At 41.8% G+C, this 20,646-nt stretch overlaps 1 protein-coding gene across 5 annotated transcripts in view; it reads right to left on the bottom strand.

Moving 5' to 3' along the window:
• The window catches only part of TENM4 (teneurin transmembrane protein 4), a 590,588-nt gene that overhangs the window by 51,495 nt on the left and 518,447 nt on the right, over positions 1 to 20,646 (bottom strand). For 4 of the 5 annotated variants that reach the window (XM_054270092.1, XM_054270093.1, XM_054270094.1 and 1 more), the window contains 5 exons: positions 15,476 to 15,743; positions 13,332 to 13,475; positions 12,060 to 12,309; positions 9,552 to 9,572; positions 3,015 to 3,247 (listed from right to left, as the gene is read on the bottom strand). In XM_054270092.1, coding sequence (XP_054126067.1) covers positions 3,015 to 3,247; positions 9,552 to 9,572; positions 12,060 to 12,309; positions 13,332 to 13,475; positions 15,476 to 15,743 — 916 coding nt within the window. The remainder of the gene's footprint in view (positions 1 to 3,014; positions 3,248 to 9,551; positions 9,573 to 12,059; positions 12,310 to 13,331; positions 13,476 to 15,475; positions 15,744 to 20,646) is intronic. The other variant, XM_054270097.1, reaches the window with a different exon arrangement.

Raw genomic sequence — 20,646 nt, 5'->3', positions numbered from 1 at the left:
CCGGAAGGTATCCTTTAGTATTTTCCAGCAAGCTGAAAATATCAGCTAATTAAAACATCATGAAAGGCAAGACTTTTATTCTTTATGATTTTTGAAAAAGTGCAAAGATGTCCTTAAAATACAGAAATCCTACTTGGAATGAAGCAGTTATGTTCAGAACAAAAAAAAAAAAAAAGCTTTAGGCTTGAAAAGTAGAGTTCTGTGAAGAGCAATGATTCTTGAAAAACTGACTTTCCAAGTCCTTCCCTGGCCAGCTGATATCTCTATAGCTACAGAATAGTCTTCTAATTTCCTTTGACCATTCACTTATGAGTGTTTATTTGCCTGCCAAGACTCAGAAGCAGAGGGTCACTTGAGATCTACCGGTTACTTATACAATAAATCATTTTTATTTTGAACTATTATGAAATACATGAGGGAAGAGCATTTGCTGGATTTTTCTGCTAGGATGAACGACTGTGGAAGCATAAACAACGGTGACATTACATTGTCAGCATGAGTTTTCACTGTTCATCATTTGTTGAGGGGACTGGGGAGTGAGTCACACCTGCCACAGCCATTGCCTCAGCAGAATTTGCAAAGTCAGGTTAGAATCAGATCAGGGAACACTGTTTAGCAGCTTTCTATTGGCAGTGCACGCTTTCTGCATTATTATTTTCTTCTTGTCATTTTGCTTCATGTCATTTCCTCTTTCACCCTCAATTTACTTCTGTTTTGTGAAATTTTGGAGCTATGAGGAATGAATGCATGAATTTTGCTGTTATATGATTGAGGTGGAAGAATGGCCTCCTGAGAGCTTCAGTTGCCAACAAGATGGATTTCAGTGCTGAAAACTTTGAACTCCAGAGCTGTTTGCTATAGCAAAGCAGAAACATAAGTCATCTAAACCTTGTAACATTCACCCATGGATGGAAATGAATAATATTCCTCTTATCTTGTAGAAGGGAGAACAGAGGACCAACAAAAGTGGTGGGGTATTTTTTTTTTGCACTGATTGAACTTCAAAGAGGTGCAGAAAATTGGATTACAGATTTCTGGATTCCCTGATCTCATGATTCATCTGCTGGACTGCCTGAATCTCTCTGCCCAAGTCACTTAATTTTCCTTTCAGCCGGCCTTCTCATTTCAGTGAGACAAATTCTACACTACAAACTGACCACCAGTAGCTGTTCCTTTACTTTATCTGTGCTTCTGGCAATACTTTAGCCCAATATAATGGTTAACTCATGGGATTCTTGAGAGCTTGGAAACCATGCTGGACTCTTTAAATATTACAGGGGTAGAAGTCTGAGTTTTGATGCTTTTTGGCAAAAAAATAGGTCCTCCAAAGTACATTTTTCTGCATCCTTGCCAGGAAACAACTAGCTGACATAATAAAAAAACCACAACCAAACAAAACCCCAAACAAACAAACAAACAAACAACCAAACCCAAACAAAAACAAAACCCCCCAAAAACCAAAAAACCCAACCAAACCAAAACCAAAACATCAGAGCCAGACCTGGCACAAAAGCTCATTAAATCAGTTTGGGTTTTTTTGATTCGGTAACAACAATGTCATCTCTATGTCATGAAAAATAACTTCCTGAGAATCATAGAATCATTGAAGGGTTTGGGTTGGAGGGTACCTTTAAAATCATTCAGTTCCAAACCCTTGCCATGGGCTGGGACTCCTTCCACTAGACCAGGTAGATCAAAGCCCTATCCAACCTGTCCTTGAACACTTCCAGAGATAAGACAGCCACAACTTCTTTGGGAATCTCATCTGCTCTCAGTGAAATAACTTTCCACAAAATCACAGAATGGTTTGGGTTGGAAGAGGCCTTTGAAAGTCATCTAGTCCAAACCTGCTGCCGTAGGCAGGAGCACTTGTTAAAGGATCCCCAGGTTTTGCTGAGGGGTTGCTTTACAAAGAAGTTGGGATAGGCTTGGCCGCTGTTGTGCTGAGGAAGGAGGGAGCTACCACTCCCCAGTGCAATAAAAAAAAAAGCCTGCAGCACATTGATGTCAAAGCCAAGAACCTATAAATAATCTTGCACTCTGAACAGCTGTGCAGAAGGCAATACATAAAAGGCAAAAACACCCCATCTCAAAAAAACATTCCTGCATGGGTGTCCTTTGCAGCCCTCTTCAGAAACACGGTCAAAAATCTGTGCACAGAGTGCCTTCCACCTCATCTCTATTCCCTCCACCTCATCTGTACAATCTCCACCTCATCTCTATCCCCCTGTGTGTGTGTTTTTTTTTTTCTGAGGTGCTGTGGACAGCTGGGAGGAGCGACATCCTCCATGTGCAGAGCTTGTTACCTTGAGATTGCCAGACTGAAGTCTTGGCTACACACAGGACTGCATATGTTTGGCTAAACCTGTTTTGAACAATTTAGTTCACAGCCATGAAGGCTGCGTGATGCTTTTATTCTGATTTGACTGAACTTTTATCACATTTCAGGATGTTGGAACCAGGTAAAATTAAGCTGAATTAGACCACTCTCATATCAAATTTAGTATCCACCCCCTACAGGATTTAAGCTAGATGCTGTGATACATCATGTCAATGTCTAAACCACCATTTGCTTATCTTTGAGCTGTATGCTAGTTTTGCTACCCTTTTACATATATATACACACAGCAATGCTTATAGGGCTTTTTTTAATGCCAAGAAAGCCTCAGTGAATTGAATATTAGTGATTCCTGCCCAGGTTGGGAGGGACCAAGCACTGTTGGTAAGGAGGAGTAGTGGCTCCACAGGTATAAAAGTGATGGGTGGATTTGTTCCATTGTCCTCTGGACATGTGCCCATCATTGAACCCCTCTCGCCTGGCATTCCTCCCAGCCATGTGAATTTGAAGAAACATGACACAACTAGCTGAAGGTGAGACATACTCACTTATTTCCAGGAGCAAGCCCTTAAGATGTGTTTCAGAATTGGAGAGGAGAGCAATCTCCAGTGTGACTAAACAAGCTGCTTTCAAAAAACCCCCTTTAAAATAGCCAGTGGAGAAGAAGCAGTCTCACCCCTGGGATTTGTAAGGGTGGCATCAGTGCCTTTGCCTCCATCTCCACAGCGGGTATCATCAAATGGGAGGCACTGATCCCCAGTTCCAGCCAAGACCTCTGAGTTCTTCACAATGTCTTTCACTGACGTGGTTGACTTGATTTTATAGATACGTCGGCTGTTGGTGTCTGAGAGGTAGATGGAGCCGGTGATTGGATCTGTGGTCAAGTAATACTTATGAGCTGGGCTGTGGCTGAAAAACAAGGGTATGACATCATTAATTTTTTGGATGATGTGCTTCCTTAAGTCAACAGGCAATGCAAACACTTTAGAGAATAAAAACGCACAGGGCAGAGAGACTGGGAAAGTGAAGGAGTGCTGTTTTGGACAAGGTTAGTACACGGTGTGTTACAGCACGGGATCCCAAGCTGTATCCATTAGCAGTCACTGTGCCTGGGGTGCTCTCTGGCATGGAGGGAAGCAACCGAAGGAAAGGGCTCTCTGGTCTGAGTGTGAGCCAAAACCATGCCAGGAACTACTACAGATTGAGTTCCAGTGCCTGTGTTTGCTTAATTAACTTGTTACAGACATAGTCCTGAAACTGGTGTTCGTGCAGTGCCAGGAAGTGAAGGGAAAACAGAGAACATTAGGGAAATAAAACAAATAATAATGAAAGAAAAATCTGCCCTCCCAACAAAGACTAACACAAACTCCAAAAGGAGACTCCCTGTATAAAGCACTTGAAGATACACCCTTCAAGATCACTGCATCAAGGTTCATCTGGTGCTCTTGCTGACTCCAGCAAAGACTCTAAAGTTCTGTTCTGCCCTCAGGGAGATTAAGGGAATCCTACCACTGAATTCAGCTGGACCTCAATGATGAGAGAAACAAAGTAATTCCTGAGTGGCACCTTTTGCCCCAAGTAAAGCATGAACTGAGGAACCTGAACATCAGTCCCCTGTTGAAAACCCTCTGCTCACTGTTTCCTTGGACCCAAGAAAGGGTGGCTGACAAAACAGGATGAGCAGACAGAATGATAATATTTTTAGCTCCATGACTACAACACTAAATAAGCCCAAGAAGAAATTAATAAACTGGAATCCACTTTATGGAAAGCATCCAATAGAACTGGCCAGAAAAAAACCAACCAGATGGGTTTAGACAAAATTTAAACTATTGTCTTGCAAGGACTTTACCTGTATTTTAACATAGATACTTAAGATATTAATATCTTTTATTAAAATTGTTGACTACTAGTGTGTAATGAGCTGCATCTCTTCTAAGCCTGAAACTAACAGGTTAGACTTTTAACATTTGTCCTGAACAGATTTATTTTCCTTCTAAGAAAGCCTAAGTAGTAATTAGAACAAGTATGAAAAGTATCTACTTTTCTCCAGAACATCTTCAGGCTGTCCAAACTCATCAAATCCAAAGAATTCATAATAAAAATCTAGGCCACAGTTCACATTTTTGCACTTAATGGAATTGTTCCAGGAGAAGTTGACTAGAAACTTGAGTGTCAATCACAGTTGACTTTATTCTGCATATAGAAAATTCCTCTCAACCTTTATATTAGGAAAATTACCCTCTCTTCAGACACGTAAAAATTACTGAGTTATTCTCATATTTAAAAAGCAGTAAATTGGTTCTTCATTCAAATTATTTAATACTATGGGGGTGAGGGAAAAGCACCTTTCTGATTTATTCTGGAATATCCCTTGTGATTTATCCTATTAAAGTCTGAACAGATTTCATCTCCAAAAATGACACTGATTCTTGCTAAATAAAATGCTCTGACCTTCAAGACAGCTCCAGCCTGACAGTTCAGTCTCTATCTGTATTCCTTCCCAATGACAGCAGGCTGGGAGGGTATTATTTCATTTACCTGCATGTCACTCACACTAAGCAAGTGGCTTCAACCCTGGTGGAAGAAGTTCCCTGTGGGAATCCATCATCCATTTTGATCAGGGCCTTGCATTTTTTGCTGACTGTCCTAACAAAGCCCTGCTGAATGTCAGTAAGCTCTTGAGCTGTTCATAATCTCTATTTTGCATGGGAGGTGGACAAGAGGAGGACAGATTTAATGGCACTTTGCAATCCTTTACCATCTTTGACTGGCAAGCACAGATAACTTTCCCAGAGTTTTAGAGCAGGCTATGTGCAGATGGGCAAAGGCAAATGACTTACTCAGAGATGGAGAAAAATGGGGACAGAGAGAAATTCCTGCTCCCCTCTCCTAGCAATATTGTTGTGATTTATTTTTGGATTGCACAGCCCCACTCTGGTGGATTTTATTATTGATTACAATCTTCTGTAAAAAAGACAGCTCTTAAAACAATTTTTTACTCCCAGCTCTTGTCTAGAATAGATGCTGAAACAACCTGTTAAAACAGTCAAGCTGGAATTTACCCCCCTGGCCCTGCCAACTGTTTTCAGCACTGCAGAGAGTTAGTATTGTACTCTGCCCTAGCATGAACTGCACAGTGTTATACACTGGAGGTTTTTTTGTCACTTGAGATCCTTCAGGGTGAAAGATGCTTAAATAAACATACCCTGGTCATCTAAAATCACCCAAACTGCTTTCCTTTATCTGTGATAATGCATGAGTGGTGGAGCCAGGAACATTGGGGATTCACTTTTTATTTAAAACCACAGTCAAAGGCAAATCCAAGTGGTAAACTGGACTGGGCTGAACAGGAACTGAAATAAATATGCCTGGGATGAAGCAGAGAAGGCATTTCCCCCCCCTTTCATCCTTTCTTGTTTCTCAGCTAGGTAACGGTCCAAAACAAAAGACAAGACTTTTTACTATTCAAAAGACTTGATTGGCTATATTATTTGTAGTCTTAGAATATCTATCCCATATAGGCACTGCCACTAGAAAATCACTGTGGAAGAAGAACTGATTTCCCATTCAGAGTGTTCCTTGAGCTATTACAGTTTTTTAGAAGAAAACCTGAGCAATGCATTGATATTTTAAACCGCCTGAAGCAATAACACTGAAATTGAAGTGATGGGATGGGCTGGTCCCTAGCCAAAACTGGCACTTTGGTGGGTATTAGTGGGCATGATGGTGTAGTCACTGGGAATGAGAACAGTTTCACAGTTCTGCAAGCCAAAGTGAAATAGAGGTGATACCGCTTCCCTGTATACTTGTGACACAGTGATGTGCTGGGAAAGCACAGGGAAATCTTCCACGTCCACAGTGATCCCACTTCTTTGGGGTTATGTACAGTCTCTTCCATACATCTGCCTTCTCCCTTTTATCATTCTCATTATTTGGAGAGGATAGTACCAGTATCATTAAGGGAGCTCTGCAGGTATGTTAAGAGATCCAGACTCCATTTTAAAGTGCTTGTGCTTTATGTGATTCCTTACACACAGGTACAGGGAAGAAACAGGATAAAAAATTGTGAGGGTGATAAAAAATTGCCAGGGTGTGCTGGCAGAGGCATGAGGTTTGAACTGTGAATTGCTTCAGTTGTATTATAATACGTGCACAGGCTTTGAACAAAGGCTGGTATTTTCCCTTTGGGCCCAGAGCCCATATTTTGGAGGAGCCCTAGGAAGGAACCTCCTGCTCCAGACTGGGAAGCCAGTCTCTAAGGAAAAGAGATGAGAAAAGGGAGATGGTTCCTTTTTTCAGCAGGTTCCCTACAAAACATCAGCACAGCATACTACACCTTTTTATTGGTTTCTGTAAAATGCCAAGGGATTAATTTCACCAAGCTTTAGATGGTTACAAAGTAGATGCTTACATCAGAGCTGGCTGCCTTGATTCCCCTTACAAGCAGTGGAGAGAAATATCACCTTTTGGGGTAGGACTTGTCTGACTATTTTCAACATTTGTCTCACAAGATTAACTGTATCTTAGTTTCTCAAATGCAAGGGCATCTATCACCTCCTCGAAGGACAACCTCTGTTACTGGTCACTGTACAGATCCGGCACCCACTGTGGCCAACATTCAGGAGCAGTCACACCTCCAAAATTAGCTACCCACAACCACTGACCTGGATAAACCCCTGGGGCTTCTTTGGATCTGATGTCTCTGTTTAAGGACACAAAACCACCTCTTTTTCTCTGCCAGCTACCCACTTTCCCTCTGAGTTTTGCTGGCCATGTACATTTGGTGGTGACTAAAGAACCATCAAATTCCTGCAGTCAGGAGGTTTTTGCTCAGTGGGGCTGTGTTTCCATGGCTCCATGCTAAGCACCCTGCCACTCAGACCCAGAGGACTGAATTACTGTAGCTTGTGTGAGGTACTGGTCTTTTTTCCCTGGGTGATCCTCAATAGATTAATACCTAAGGAAGCCACACAGTGCAGTGAGCTGGATTTTCACTTGGTCTTTTAGTGTTTGCAGTTTGTGTGTGATGCCCAAAGCTTTCTAGTGTGACATGCTGGACACTTAAATTTTATACCAATGCCATAAGCCAAGCCAGAGGTGGCAAGGGACTTTTTATCTGATCCTAGAGCTGTTTGCTGAGATACCTCTCTTTGTCACTAATTGTAGACTTCTCTCTACAGTATGAATGGAAACAAAAAAGGAAGAATAAATTTAAGTGGCCAGTTTTTGTATATTTGCAAGACAGAAATGCCTCACTCCCTCCATGTTCCTACAGAGAAGGCATCATGATTTGGTGATGCTTTTTGGCTTAGCTAACATCCCTCATTTAGGCTGTTGCAGAGTTAGATCTTGGCTACACACACAGAGCTGTAAAGCCAAGCCTCTTAGTGGGTAGCTCCAGAACCTTTGGAGATCAAGCTCACCACAGCCTGCATACTGGGGAGGAATTCCTTTCCCCTGAACTGAAGAGCAGCTTTAGCATATGGATTTCAGCTTTTCCAAACCACTATGATTCAGCCCTGTGGATCTCCCCTTTTACACCATTACTGGTCATTGGTGTCAAGCTTAGGACCTTCTGGAGTTTAAAGCACTGGAGCTTTAGCTGAGACTACACACACTCATTTCCTTGAGGGTCAGGAGCAAAGAGACTTCCTAGCAAGAAGTATTAAAGCAAATGTCACAGAACAGGCACTAAGAGATGGGTGACTCCTTCAACACAGTCACAGATGGAAGGATTTGATCTGGAGCTCCTCACCTGCTTCCTCCCTCCCTCATCCCCTTTAGGCTACACTGAAGCAGGCATGTCTTGGATTTCTTTTACTTAATTTCTTAGTTTTAGAAACTGCCTAAAGGCTGAAGCCCTGCCAACTCTGCTTGCCAATCTGCAGTGTTTGTAGCCAGTCCATCGATCTTCTTTCAGTTACTGTTTTCATACACAAAACCTCTTCTCAGAACAGGTATCCAGCTGCTGCCCTTCACTGTCAAAGCAGATGCACTTTAGTGGCTGTGTATTTCTTGGGCATTAGGGAATACAACCTGGCTGTTCCAAAGAGAAATGAATTTTTCTATAGTCTTCAAATGATGTGAAAGAGTACGTGGGGGGCTGGAACTCAGCCTGATGAGGCCAATCAGTGAAAAGGTCTTGGGTACCAACCTCCCAGCCCTGCTAATAGATGCTTTGGGCCAGTCCATTATATTGTGAAGCTCAAGCCCTTCATTATTGTTCTGGCAATAGGATAAAAAATCAGTTTCTACTCCATTTCATTTCCAGGCATGCAGATGAAAGAACATTTCTAGTTTAGCACAGCCTCTATGAAGTCAAAAAAATAGTAAATGCAAAGCATGTAGCAAGAAAAATCCCCAATCCCAAATGCAAAGGAAAACTAAACACACACACACAAAAATCCCAACTCCACACAGTCTAAGCTTCTGATTTAGAAAAGCAACCAGGGAGAAGGATGGGAAACTTGTCAGAGTCAAAGAAGTCCTCGCAAACACAGTCAGTGACAGGAAGTTGACATCTTCTGGAATGCAACTGATTGGATCAAACCCACTGAAACTCCAGTGAACCCAAGTGACAAATATTCTTAGTGACAAAGCTCCAATTTAAGAGTCTCTCTTTTATCTTGTTTCCTTGTCATTACTCTTTTATTGCATTTCCTGGCTAAGATTCTGAGTTGCGCTACCTCCTATTTGAGTCTGACAGACTTTCATGTGTCAAAGCTCTCTATGAAAGCTCAGACTGAAAAATATTACAAAAACTAACTTCCCTGGCTGAGTAATGCTGGGGCACATAGGGATCTTCATTATGCTTGTTAAACCCCCCCAAACCCAAATGAAGGCTTTTCACTGTATGAGAACTATTTTTCCATCCTACTTGTTCCAGTAATCTGTATCCTGATGCTGTTCCCATTCTACTTTCTTGGTTAATTCCCATCCATTTTTCTTCCCCCCTCCTTCTCCTGTTACCCTGCTTCTCTGTTCTCCCTGTATTTCCCCTGTCTCCAGCTATAACAGCTCATGCAGAAGTTTGCATGGCTCACGTTGTGATTAATGGCTCCCAGTTCTGATGACTGATTGCCTACGCCAGTTTTAATCACACCAGCTTCATTTGCTATTGAATCATCTGGAAATGGCACTTGTGGCTCACTGTGTAACAACATGCAACAAGACAGGGAGCAGCATAAGAATTCTCCACTGGTTGGCTTACCTATGTCTGAAATCTTTATTTCTGACAGAAGACAGGAAAGCAGGGAATAGAAGAAAGAATGAGGTGTTAGCAGCTCAGTTCGATGCATTATTAGCAGATTGAAAACTTGACAGTAACTGTATCACACAATGCAATAATAAATAAAGACTTAGCTGGAATGGCATTGATGTATTTTATATTGGATATTACTTGGCAGTGAGCTCACTTATGTACTGCTGCATATTACAAAAGATGTGTGATCTCACCTGCTTAGAGTTATTCACTCACACAAGAGATAGGACCATCCGACTTTATCTATCATTCAGTGCAGCACTGAGCTAAATAGATGTAGATGCAGATATCTTTACAGTTTTTTTCACTCTCAGTCAAAGCAACACCTTGTGATTTACAAAGGCAAACTTAGGAGTTGCACAGTTACGGGTGGCAGCTCATTGCTGTAACCTCATGAACTCCAGCCCAGAGGACTGAAATTATGCTGAGCTGGACATTTTTCATAGGTCTAAGTTACACAGCCAGCTGTAGCTCTCTGTGACCCACAATGCATTTGCTTCCCAGAACACTACACTCCAAACCCACCCCTGCAAACAAACCTTGGAGCCAAACAGTGAGGGTGTTAATCTCAAAGGAGATGCTGATTTGAGAAGATACAAGCAAACTCCATTTCATCCAAAAGCAATGGCTTTCCTATTAGCCAGCCAACATCTGAACCCACTTACTTTATAGCACACCAGAGTGAAGAAATGTTTATTAGATCCAGTAACCTGAGTGCTTGCACAGATGAAGCAGCAATCACTGCAGCAGATTTAACTCTGGAGTAAATTTAACTCTGTGCCTCTACACAACAGCCAGCAAGGCTACTCTCTCAAGGCTTCCAATTTTCTCTTCCCCAATGAGGAAATACTTTGCAAAACCTCTGTTTGGTCTGGTATTTCCACTGACAATGAAACAGGGATTGGGTTTTCAGAATTGTACTTCTGGGAAAGAGATATTAATCCTACTCTGTTGAAATGGGATTTGGACTCACCTAGGCTCTTCTGGAAATTTCACCTTTGGTCATTAAAATAACTTTCTGGCACTGGAAGGATAGATATTACACTCTAACGAGGACCAGGTCTGAAGCTTTATCCCAGCTTCCCACCTTACAAACATGAGAGATATTACGTTCTCATGTATCATGGAACAGAATAGCAGAAGTGAGGTTCTCGCTTCCTTACTTGAAAGGTGCCCCAGCCCTCTGAGGTGCCCATACCAAGGCAGATATTCTGTAAGTGCCAGCCTTCTGGTGGTGCCTGTCTGGATTTTTTTTGCATACACCATGATCTACAAGGATGGTTCTGAACGCCAAATAACACTTCTGGTGAGGTCCAATGACCATGGCATGTTTGGGCGTGAGGGACAAAGGTGATCTTGCAGAAATTTGGCTGCAGTCCATGCAGAAATGCAGTAATATGTTTGTCCTCAGCAGCAGGGGATATTAAATCTGAGGAGGGAGGGTCTTACTTTCAGGAAGATTCTCACTTTCAGGCCAGATTTTGAGGGGTGAATGGGAATATTGAAACTTCCTAGCAGGCTATCCTCACACTGACTTCTCAGGACCTGAGTTCAGGCCTGTCAAGCACAGAAGACTCATTCAGGAACACTCCCTTACCTCTATTTTACTTTCCTGGAGTGAGGCTTCTCAGGCCACGCAAAGCCCCATTGCTTTGAAGTGGATGCTTAGGGTTAGGGTTAGGGTTAGGGTTATTTGTGGAAATTTTAGATAGGAAAAATATCCTCAGTGAGGTCAATTTGAAATTTGGTTCAGTCACAATTTATTCAATTTTCTCAGAATTTGTGACAAATCATACTTTTCCCTCTGCTTCATTGTTTTTAATGGATGTTCCTGCCCCTTCCTCGTTATTTCTCCTGGTATATTTTCTTCCTTTGCTTTCTGGCATTAAAAGGAAACTCTCCACTTACTTGCAGATGCTTCCCATCTGCATGTTCAGCCTAACACTGCTGCTATATTGGGAACTGAAGGGAACTGCTACAGCTGTGCCCTCAAAAAACAACTAGAAAACCCCAGTCTGTGACTGCCTAGAGTGATCATCTTGTCTAAATTATGAATGATTATCAGTCCTGATTCACCTTTACATATCATCATCAGTGCTGTGTCCTTCCAAGTTTAGGTTATCTCAGGGGCTGCTAGTTAATTTTCAGCATTCCCACTGGTTTCTGACTACAGGAAAAGGCAGACATCACTACAGCCTGATTCAGCAGCACAGAAATGTGTCAATATTTTTGGCATGTGATTCAGTTCTGGAAGAACTTGCTAGGCCTGTGTTTCTCTGGTGTAAATCAAAGTCAGCAGAGTTGCAGAAGAGGCAGATCCAGACAGCTTTTTCTCTGTTTTGCTGTGTTGTTTGATTTTTATTTTTTTTAGAGTTATGCTCATTTTTCTTTTGGGTACATATGATTTCTGCAGAACTTAAGAGCATTACTCTAACGGCCACATGCAGCACAGAGTACCTCAGCTCCAGTATGTTGGTGACATTGCCAGAGGGAAAGATCCTTCGGATGTAGTTGAAATCTCCAACATAAAGACTTCCATCAGACCCACATGTTAGGGCAACAGGAGCCAGGAGTTTGTTTCCATCTGCCAGACCATTGCAGCTTGGACAAGAAATGCTCCGCCTGCGGCCGTTGCCCATAATGCTTCCAATTACAGGTGGCTGCTGGGAAATGAACTGGTTTTCCCCGTTTCCCTTATGCAAGATGCCTAGAGAGAGAGAAAACAGTACTATGGAAATTAAAGAAACAGGGAGACTGAGACCAAAGGGAGCACAAACTGGCAATGCTGCATGCCAGTTGGGGAATCTGTCAAGTAGCAAGAAGGCTGATCATCTTTCATAGTATTGTTTTGTGATAGTTTCAAATGAGGACCCTTTTTTTCTGAATTAAGTATTTCTTTTAGACCCATCACATTTCCTGCAGAAGGAAAACATGTAGGGAGAAAAAGACTATCTTTACCTTTAAATGAAATGCACTTTTCAGCATCTTATGAATTTTTACCTGCCCTGTCTCCTGTTCCTCCTTGCCCTGCAATTTGCAGTCTACCAGGTTAAAAAAAAAAAAAAAAAAGAAATTACATAGCTCATGGAAAAGTAAGAGCCAGGAAGACTATAGGACATTCTCTAGAGAAATGTTTCATCTGCAAAGTTTTAGAAGAGCTGTGTCTATTTTCCCTCTAAGTGTACAATCCCAGCAGTGATGTGGGTTGAATTAGATGTTTGCCCCATACCACTATTATACAAAGGGACACAGTGCTTCCACCCTTGAACATGTTCTGATGAGCTTTTAAGCTTCCCTTCTGCAGTCCCCAGCAGTCTTCGACGCCTCTGGAACCTTCCATTCTCCTTTAGGACCCATGAAACCTCTTGTTTTGCAAGTACACCTTGCACATTGGAGGATGCCTCTGGGTGGATTTATGCTTAGTGACAGCTCCAATCTGAATAGGCCTGTCTTTGTTATTTCAGGAATATTTTCCTTGATAATATCCTTCTTTTAGGACACTACAAAATTGGGCTGACATTCAACTACTTCATGATGGCCAGCTTCTTTTACATTTTGCAAACCAAACTGCTTCTAAATGTAGGTTACTAGAAATAATTTGTTAGTAAAATAAACAAGAGAGTACATGTGTTGGTCAGGTTTCTTTCTTTTTCTTGAATTCTTAGTGATAAGAAGCAACTGGGTCTTGCAATGCTGCATTACTCTTGTTATGAGTCACAGACAACCTACCACTTTGTATGTTGAGGGCATGGTGTTTGTCCAGGGACCATCCTCCAAGTTTGGAAGCATCAATTTCATAACCCTGAAGCACAGCTGTCCTCTTCTCCCACAGGATTAAGTCTGGACAGGATTCATACTCATAACCTACTGAAACTGTGAACAAGAGAGAAACAAAAGACTCCTTAGATTAGTAACCCAGAAATGCAGTGCCAGCACACAGAGTCACAATTGAGCAGGGGTATGAGAATTTCTACATAAAATTACTAATTCAAATTGAAAATGTCATCATCATAATGCACAGTCTAAATATTTCTTAAAAGTATATTCTGCATCTAAAAAGATCAGTGTCATTGTCAGTGCTGGGCAAATGTGCTAAAAATTTAAAAGATACTGTTTTATGGATGTATTTTAAGACAATGGATATTAGGATTAGGACTTGATCTCTGGGAGTCCTTTCCAATTCAGGATATTCTATGATCTGAGAGTGAACACAACTGATGGACTCTCAAATGGGAGAATTTTACTCCTATCTAATTTCCCTTATCAAAGAGTGCATGCCAGGAACTTAATCTTGATTATCTTTCTTGGAAGGTAAAGACTTGCGCAATTCATGCATGGGGCAGTGAGTCCCTCAGAGGCAGCAGTCTCAGCCAGGTTGACTTGTGGTTGTTGTTAATGTTCAAAATTAGACATCAGAGCCTTTCAGGAGTAACTCCACTGAATACACTGGAGTTGCTTAAAATTGTCAGCAGAAGGAAGATCATGGTCTTGACAGAATAATGATTCTTTTACAATTTTCTCTGAAGAAGCAGGACCATTTTCATTGGTCTGCTTTTCTTCTTCTAATCTTTACAGCTGAAGCAGAGTAGAACTGCAAGTTCCACACAAATGAAAAGCAATTACATAGATTTTTTTTTTACTAGATAGAAAAAAACCCTGTCTGATCTCACAAGTTTACAAGCGTCTTTGAAAAGTGCTGAGCTCTGACAGAACTCAGGATTCGCCATCAAACATAGCTTTTAGCAGATTATGTCAGAAAAACATGTAAGTTAGGAAATGAAAGGTCAATGTTTTCCACTGTTCTAGAGGTGGGAATCATTGAAGGCATGAATGCTGATGTTGCTATGTCCTCAGACCTGCTTGTGTACTCTGGAGCTGCAGAGTTGTTTCATGGAGCACTCCAGGACCCACTGGTGATCTAGCATCCTTAAGAGTATGCACGCAGAGTGCTTCGGGATATGTTACATTTCTCAGTGTGGACTCTGAGCTGGGTAAGGCTCAGCAGGGTGCATAATCCAGCCTGCTCAAGGCAGCTAAGCCTGAGTGAGAGGAGGAAGGCACCTATTCTTACTCCTAGAAAACCAGGCATCCTGCAACTCCTCTAAAGAGACTTATCTTCAGTTGAGCTATGAGGCATAATGAACCATCCTTCTGTCAACAGGAGCTGTATTTGCTAATTTGGGATCTCTCCCATTTTGCTGATACCATTTCCTGGCAGCCTGAAGGCACTAGTCCAGACTCAGTTGAAGACCTGTAACTGAATGTCCACTGGGTGTTGACAGATGGGAAGCAATCACTGCAGAACTGCATTACTTCTGCTCATTAAACACCCAGTATGGGATGGCATTCTTGAATGGGTAACAAAGAGGAAGATTAGATTAGACCAGCCCTGAAGGTCAGGCACAAGGAGCAGTGGCAATCAGGGCTCTGTCCTAGGGATTCCTTTCAAAGCAGTGTTGACAATTTTTGGCTATAGGTGAGAGGTAGCCAAACACTTCTAGTCCCAGGTAATTCCTTCTGTATGAATATGATGGGAGCAGCTCAGGATGGACGTGCTGGGCCATGAGCCAGTTAACAGGTAAGTACTTGCACTCTGTCCTTGAAAGTGTTCAAGGCCAGGTTGGATAGGGCTCTGGGCAACCTGATCTAAAGGGTGTCATCCCTGCCCATGACTGGGGAATAAGAACTAAATGGTCTTTAAGATCCCTTTCAACCCAAACCATTCTGTGATTCATCTCCTGGGGAATGTGTGCTGCAGTAAATCTGCAGGGACCATTCATGTGTCTGCAGGCAGACCATACTGATCTAGGACAAGGTTTATCACTGCCACTTAGTTGCTTCCAAAAGGAGGCACAAACCCCGGGGTCACTTACCGAAGGCTTCTGAGAGCCCATACACCTTCTGGCTGTAGACATCTGTCTTGTCCCAGATGAAATAGTAGGACAGGTCTGGGGCTGCTGCAAACCACTTCCTGAAGAGGCGTCCCTCGACAGCCACCATGAGGTGGACTTTCATGAGGTTGAAGGGGATGGTGGGGTGGGTCATGCTGATCCTCAGCACTGATTTGTAGCCAGCTGTGCGGCTGCTCAGGTAACTCACTTTTATTTTACTGCCGGAAACGTTAATCTCCTCTTGTAGAGCCTGTGGAAAAGCAATCCACGAGGTGTTAAATCAGCAGCGAGCAGACAGGAAAAGGCAGTGAAGCTGTAATTTATCAAACACACCTGTATAAAAGCTCTGGCAGGCATGTCTAAAAAGGCACCTAGTAGGCATCAAGTATGAAATCATATACGTAACTTATTTCTGGAAGCTAAGGAAGGCCTCCTGTCTTCTCCATCTCTGTTACACGGGAGAACAGGAAAACAAAGTGTCACATTAAGTCAGTGTTTACAAAGAGACTCACTCCTAAAAGGAGTACCAGGACCCACAGAGAAAAGAGCCTGGGATCTCAGATAATTACAGCTCAGCAGTTTAGCTTCCATTTTCTGTCTTTTATCATAATAGGTTTTAGAGGCCTCTAATTTTTGTCTCCTGGTTTCCTTTTCCCAGTAAAATATCACACCCTACTTGGCCTTAAGGATGTTTCCTGGTCCTGATCATAACATGCAACTCTCTCCAAGACATTAGTGAATCCTGGTTCCACTCTCCCTCCTCTGACTTATCCATTTCTCCTACTTTGAAACTGCTCCTCTCCTACCTCCTCTCTGACCCTCTCTACCTGATATACCATCTACCTCTAGCCTCTTTTTTCATCTGTGCTCTCGCCCTTATTTTTTGACTTCACATTTGTTCCTACTTATTCTGGTACTTGCTTGAAATTCCTTGCCTTCTTACTTAAGTGACTGAACTCTTGGCCTGACCTACCACCTACAACTCCTTTCCATTCCCTTGCATTCTTCCTTCTCTTTCTTTTCCAAACTCCTCCATATTCTAAGTGAGTTGCTTTATTTTCTCCCCCAACCATAAATGTGAATATTTTTGACTGACTGGGACAGTTATCTAACAGGTGCCCATTACAGTATAAAACTTCAGAAAAGACTGAAGAAACATCAGGGAAGGTATTTTCTGCTTTGAGAACAGAGAAGTCTCAATAAAGATGAGATTTTTCAGGTAATTTACCTGTTAAAGTATCACCAGAACTTAAAATTTTGTTTGTCTTCTTCTTCTTTTTTTTTTTTTTAATGGAGAAATGCTTGGAAAGTTTATGGAAAGTGATACAAGTACATCCCTAACACTGTGCTTATCTTTTAATGCAAAATGCTGGTAAAAAATCTTAGGAGAAAAACATTGTCCCTTTCAAGAAAACTTCACTCTTGGGTAAGCACCCAACTTGGATATTTTTGGCACAAGCCAGCAACCTCTGGGGAATATTGAAAAATGAAGGTAGAAGCTTATCAGTGAGCAGGAAAGCCTGGTGGCTTTATGGGATGTGTTAAAAGGTCACAACTGGCACAATCCTCTCCTGTGCCACTTCTGAAGTTCTTCAGTGTGCTGGACCCTAAATGAGCTTGGAAAGCACATCTCTAGCAATAATTATCCTTCTGAATATTAAGGGGGGGGAGGCTGCAAGGCAGGTGGGTCAAGAGATCCACCCATCAGGAAGGGATCACATCTATCACAGTGTGATTCTTGAGGTGTCCTTGGGGTGCAGGGTCAGAAGCTGGACTCAATGTGGGTCCCTTTCCACTCAGGAGATTCTAGGATTCCATGATCCTTGTGCCTTCCAAGTTATGTCACTCCTATACCCAGCTCCGTCTCTGTGGGAGCAGCAAACTTCCTCGGCATAGTGAGTTGCTCAACTCTTACAGGTTTTCTGGTTAGTGCTATCAAAAATGACAAATCTTGTAATCTGCCCCCTGAAAACACCTCTTCTGAGATATTATCCACGGCCCAACACTTTTTAAAGTGATAACTAAAAGGCTCAGGGTATTGCAGCACTTGAAAACAGACACATCCAGCAGTTAAAGCCCCATTCCACTGTGCTCATAAATATTTACCTTCTCTAATGCAGTCTTTCTAATTTACATATCTCAGTACTTAGGAGGCTGAAATATGACAGAATTGGGAAAACCCAGGATTTTAAAAATATATTTTATGAGATCATCAAGAAGCTGGATGGGGACCAGGCTCAACCAGAGATGAGCTCAGCCAAACTGCAGTAAAGGTGGTCCTTTGTATCAAATCTGTCTTCCTATGTAACCCCATTCGGATAAAAACAGGCACAAATAATTGCCATGGAGATACTATTTAGAAAGTCTGCTTCAGATCCTTGTCATAAGTAATTATTTATCTCTGTCGTGATCTAACTCTGCTGTCCACCATTCCAAAGAAAAGGTCATTCCAACACTGCCAAGGCACTGAGCAGCACAAGGGGCTGTGTTTAAAGGTATCTGCTTGAAGAGAGGGTTCAAATAGTAATTCAGGTGATTCAAAATGTATTTGTAGTTTGTAAGTTGTGACAAACTAGCAACAAAACATGGCACTGGTAGGGGGGTGTATAATTCAGTAGAATATCAGAGGGAGAAAAGGGGGAAAACAAGCTTTAAAATAATCTGAATGTGGTAGAAGTAATAAGAGCTAAATTGTGCCCTTATTTCTATTTGATAATTGCTGTTTGGCCCAGACACATTCATGTGATGTGACTGCAGGCCTTGTGAAAGACTCTTAGGGTTTAGCCCAGACTAACCAATATAATCTGCTCTTTTAAAAAGATCCAGCCACAAGGCTGGGCAGGCAGAAGAGCAGATTCTTCAGGCTTACTGGGGATTTACACAAGGTCACAATTTTCACTGTCATGTTCTCTTTCTCTGTGGTGAGAATCTGTTCTTGTCTTAGTAGCAATTTTTCTACTCTTTGCATGAGACAAAGTAGGAAATCTTGTTTCTTTGTGCTGAGTTACACATGTCTCTTACAGCTACTCTTCACTCTGCCAGCAGACAGGCAAGGAACAGTCAATGTCTTTTTTTTTTTTTTGTAAGATGCTCAGAGAGAATTTTAAAAAGGAAAACCATTTTGAGTCTGATTCAGGGGCCTTAACATAGACATCAGTGCTTTTGAGACACTCTATGGTATCCAAAACTTCTGCAAGGGCATGACAACTCTGACATGGACCTTTCTGACATCTCCACCTTTCTGAAGCTACAGCTGGAGGCCTGAAGGGGCACTTCAGGGCATTCTGAATGGCCCCAAATCTGTCTGTATGCACCTGAATAAAATATTAAAAATGTACTACTAGGTTTTTTGAATGCATCCAGGTAAAGAGCACTGCATTTATTTCTGCATTAATTTGTTGGAGCTCATGGGGTTCTTATCTACCCACTTGTCAAAACCCCTTTCCCAGCCCTGCTGTCTGCTTGTCACCTCCTCCCAGCTATGTGCTTACACCTTTTATATTTAACATTTCCCTACTGAGAACTGTGTATTATAAAATGCAGCTGCAGGAATGGACAGCTATTTTTTATTGTATGTACATCCAGTACAGAAATGAAAAGTAGTCCATTTCTGAACTGCAGTACAGTCAGGACTCTACCGCAAATCAGATTCTCTTGTAAACTCCTGCACCACAAACTCTGCTAACCTTCAGTTGTCAATATTTGAGGTGGAATATTGATTTACAGGTTTTAGCTCAGACACATGGCACACAGGAAAAGCACTGTGTTCATCATGGATGGGAGTCATGTCAATTTAAGAACCTAAGTCAGGTGTCTGCCCTGAACTGCTCTTTTAGGTCTTGCCTACAGATAACAGCAGATACAGACAGACTTTTAGAAGGTTGGTGTTGCCTTGTAAACTTAAGAGTGGGATTCAATTCCAGTTTAAGGCATCTAAATCCAGATGTCAACTTATGTGATGTTTATATCGCATAAACAACGGGATGTGAACACACACGTTAATTCAGTCAGTGGAATCAAACTGATACCATCAATTTCAGTCAGTGGAATCTAACTGATACCATCAGTGAGAACCAGAAAGCTTCAGGGTGGTCAGCTTAAATGATGTGTAGGCTCCACTGATGTACTGGTTAGATTTCTGTCCACTTAAATGGGAGCTTGGACATTTGGCACATATCCAGACAACTGCATGTGAACTCCTTATAATCTTAAAATTAATCTTTCTTATGTATTAGATTCCATAACTACAAGTGTCTTGTAGGACTTGGGATGTCCAAGTGATCTGCCATTCACAAGGATATCCAGAAGACATAATGCAGGACACTGATAGGGGGATCATTCTGGATTGGCAGTTGAAGTTCAAGCAGGACATCATCAGGACATTTCAAATGGCACCAAATATCGTTGATGAGGGTGGTGAAACATTGACACAGGTTGCCCAGAGAGATGGCAGATGCCCCAACACTGAAAACATTCAAAATCAGGTTGGATGGGGCTCTGAGCAGCCTGGTCTACTGGAAGGTGTTTGTAGTACCAAATAATGACTGAGGTTATGATCATAGCTGCACTGTATCAGATATTTGCTTTTTCCCAAGCAGCACTGACCTTTCACGATGTTCGTTTATTTCATAAAAAGATGTGGAAACCAAGATTCTGAACCAAGAATTTATAATATGAAGGACTTTACAAGATACAGGACTTAATTGGTAATTATGCTGGGACAAACATGGGGACCATAATTGTAAATTTGTGTGAGAAAGGATCATAAGACTTGGTCCAGAGAGAAAGGTAAAGAGACCACTAGCTTTATTGGTTGCTGGGTTTAGCACCTGGTTTATTAAAATTAGAAGGTATAAAGTTACTTCTTTTCTCATTAATGGTACTGCAACCCCAGTGGAGTCACGCTGGAAGCACAGTTTGTCTCTACACTTGTTATCATTTCCTCCTTGGCAGATTATTGTCACTAAAAGCAATACTCAGGACATGCTGAATGCTGGCACATAAAATCCAGACAACAGCCTGTCCAATGTAGCAAAGGTTGAATGCTGCTACATCCATGTCTTTCAACAGAATTAGTATTTTTAAGGAAAACTGTTAATTTAGTTCCTTGGACTATTCAGTTTAAAACACAACTTTCCATTTGACAAAATACT

Source organism: Melozone crissalis, unplaced genomic scaffold (assembly GCF_028551555.1).
Source record: "Melozone crissalis strain CALT ecotype California unplaced genomic scaffold, PUWL_Pcris_2 ptg000008l_1, whole genome shotgun sequence".
Classification (NCBI taxonomy): domain Eukaryota; kingdom Metazoa; phylum Chordata; class Aves; order Passeriformes; family Passerellidae; genus Melozone; species Melozone crissalis.
Note: the sequence above shows the minus strand (reverse complement) of the source record. Positions and strands in the feature narration are given on the sequence as shown.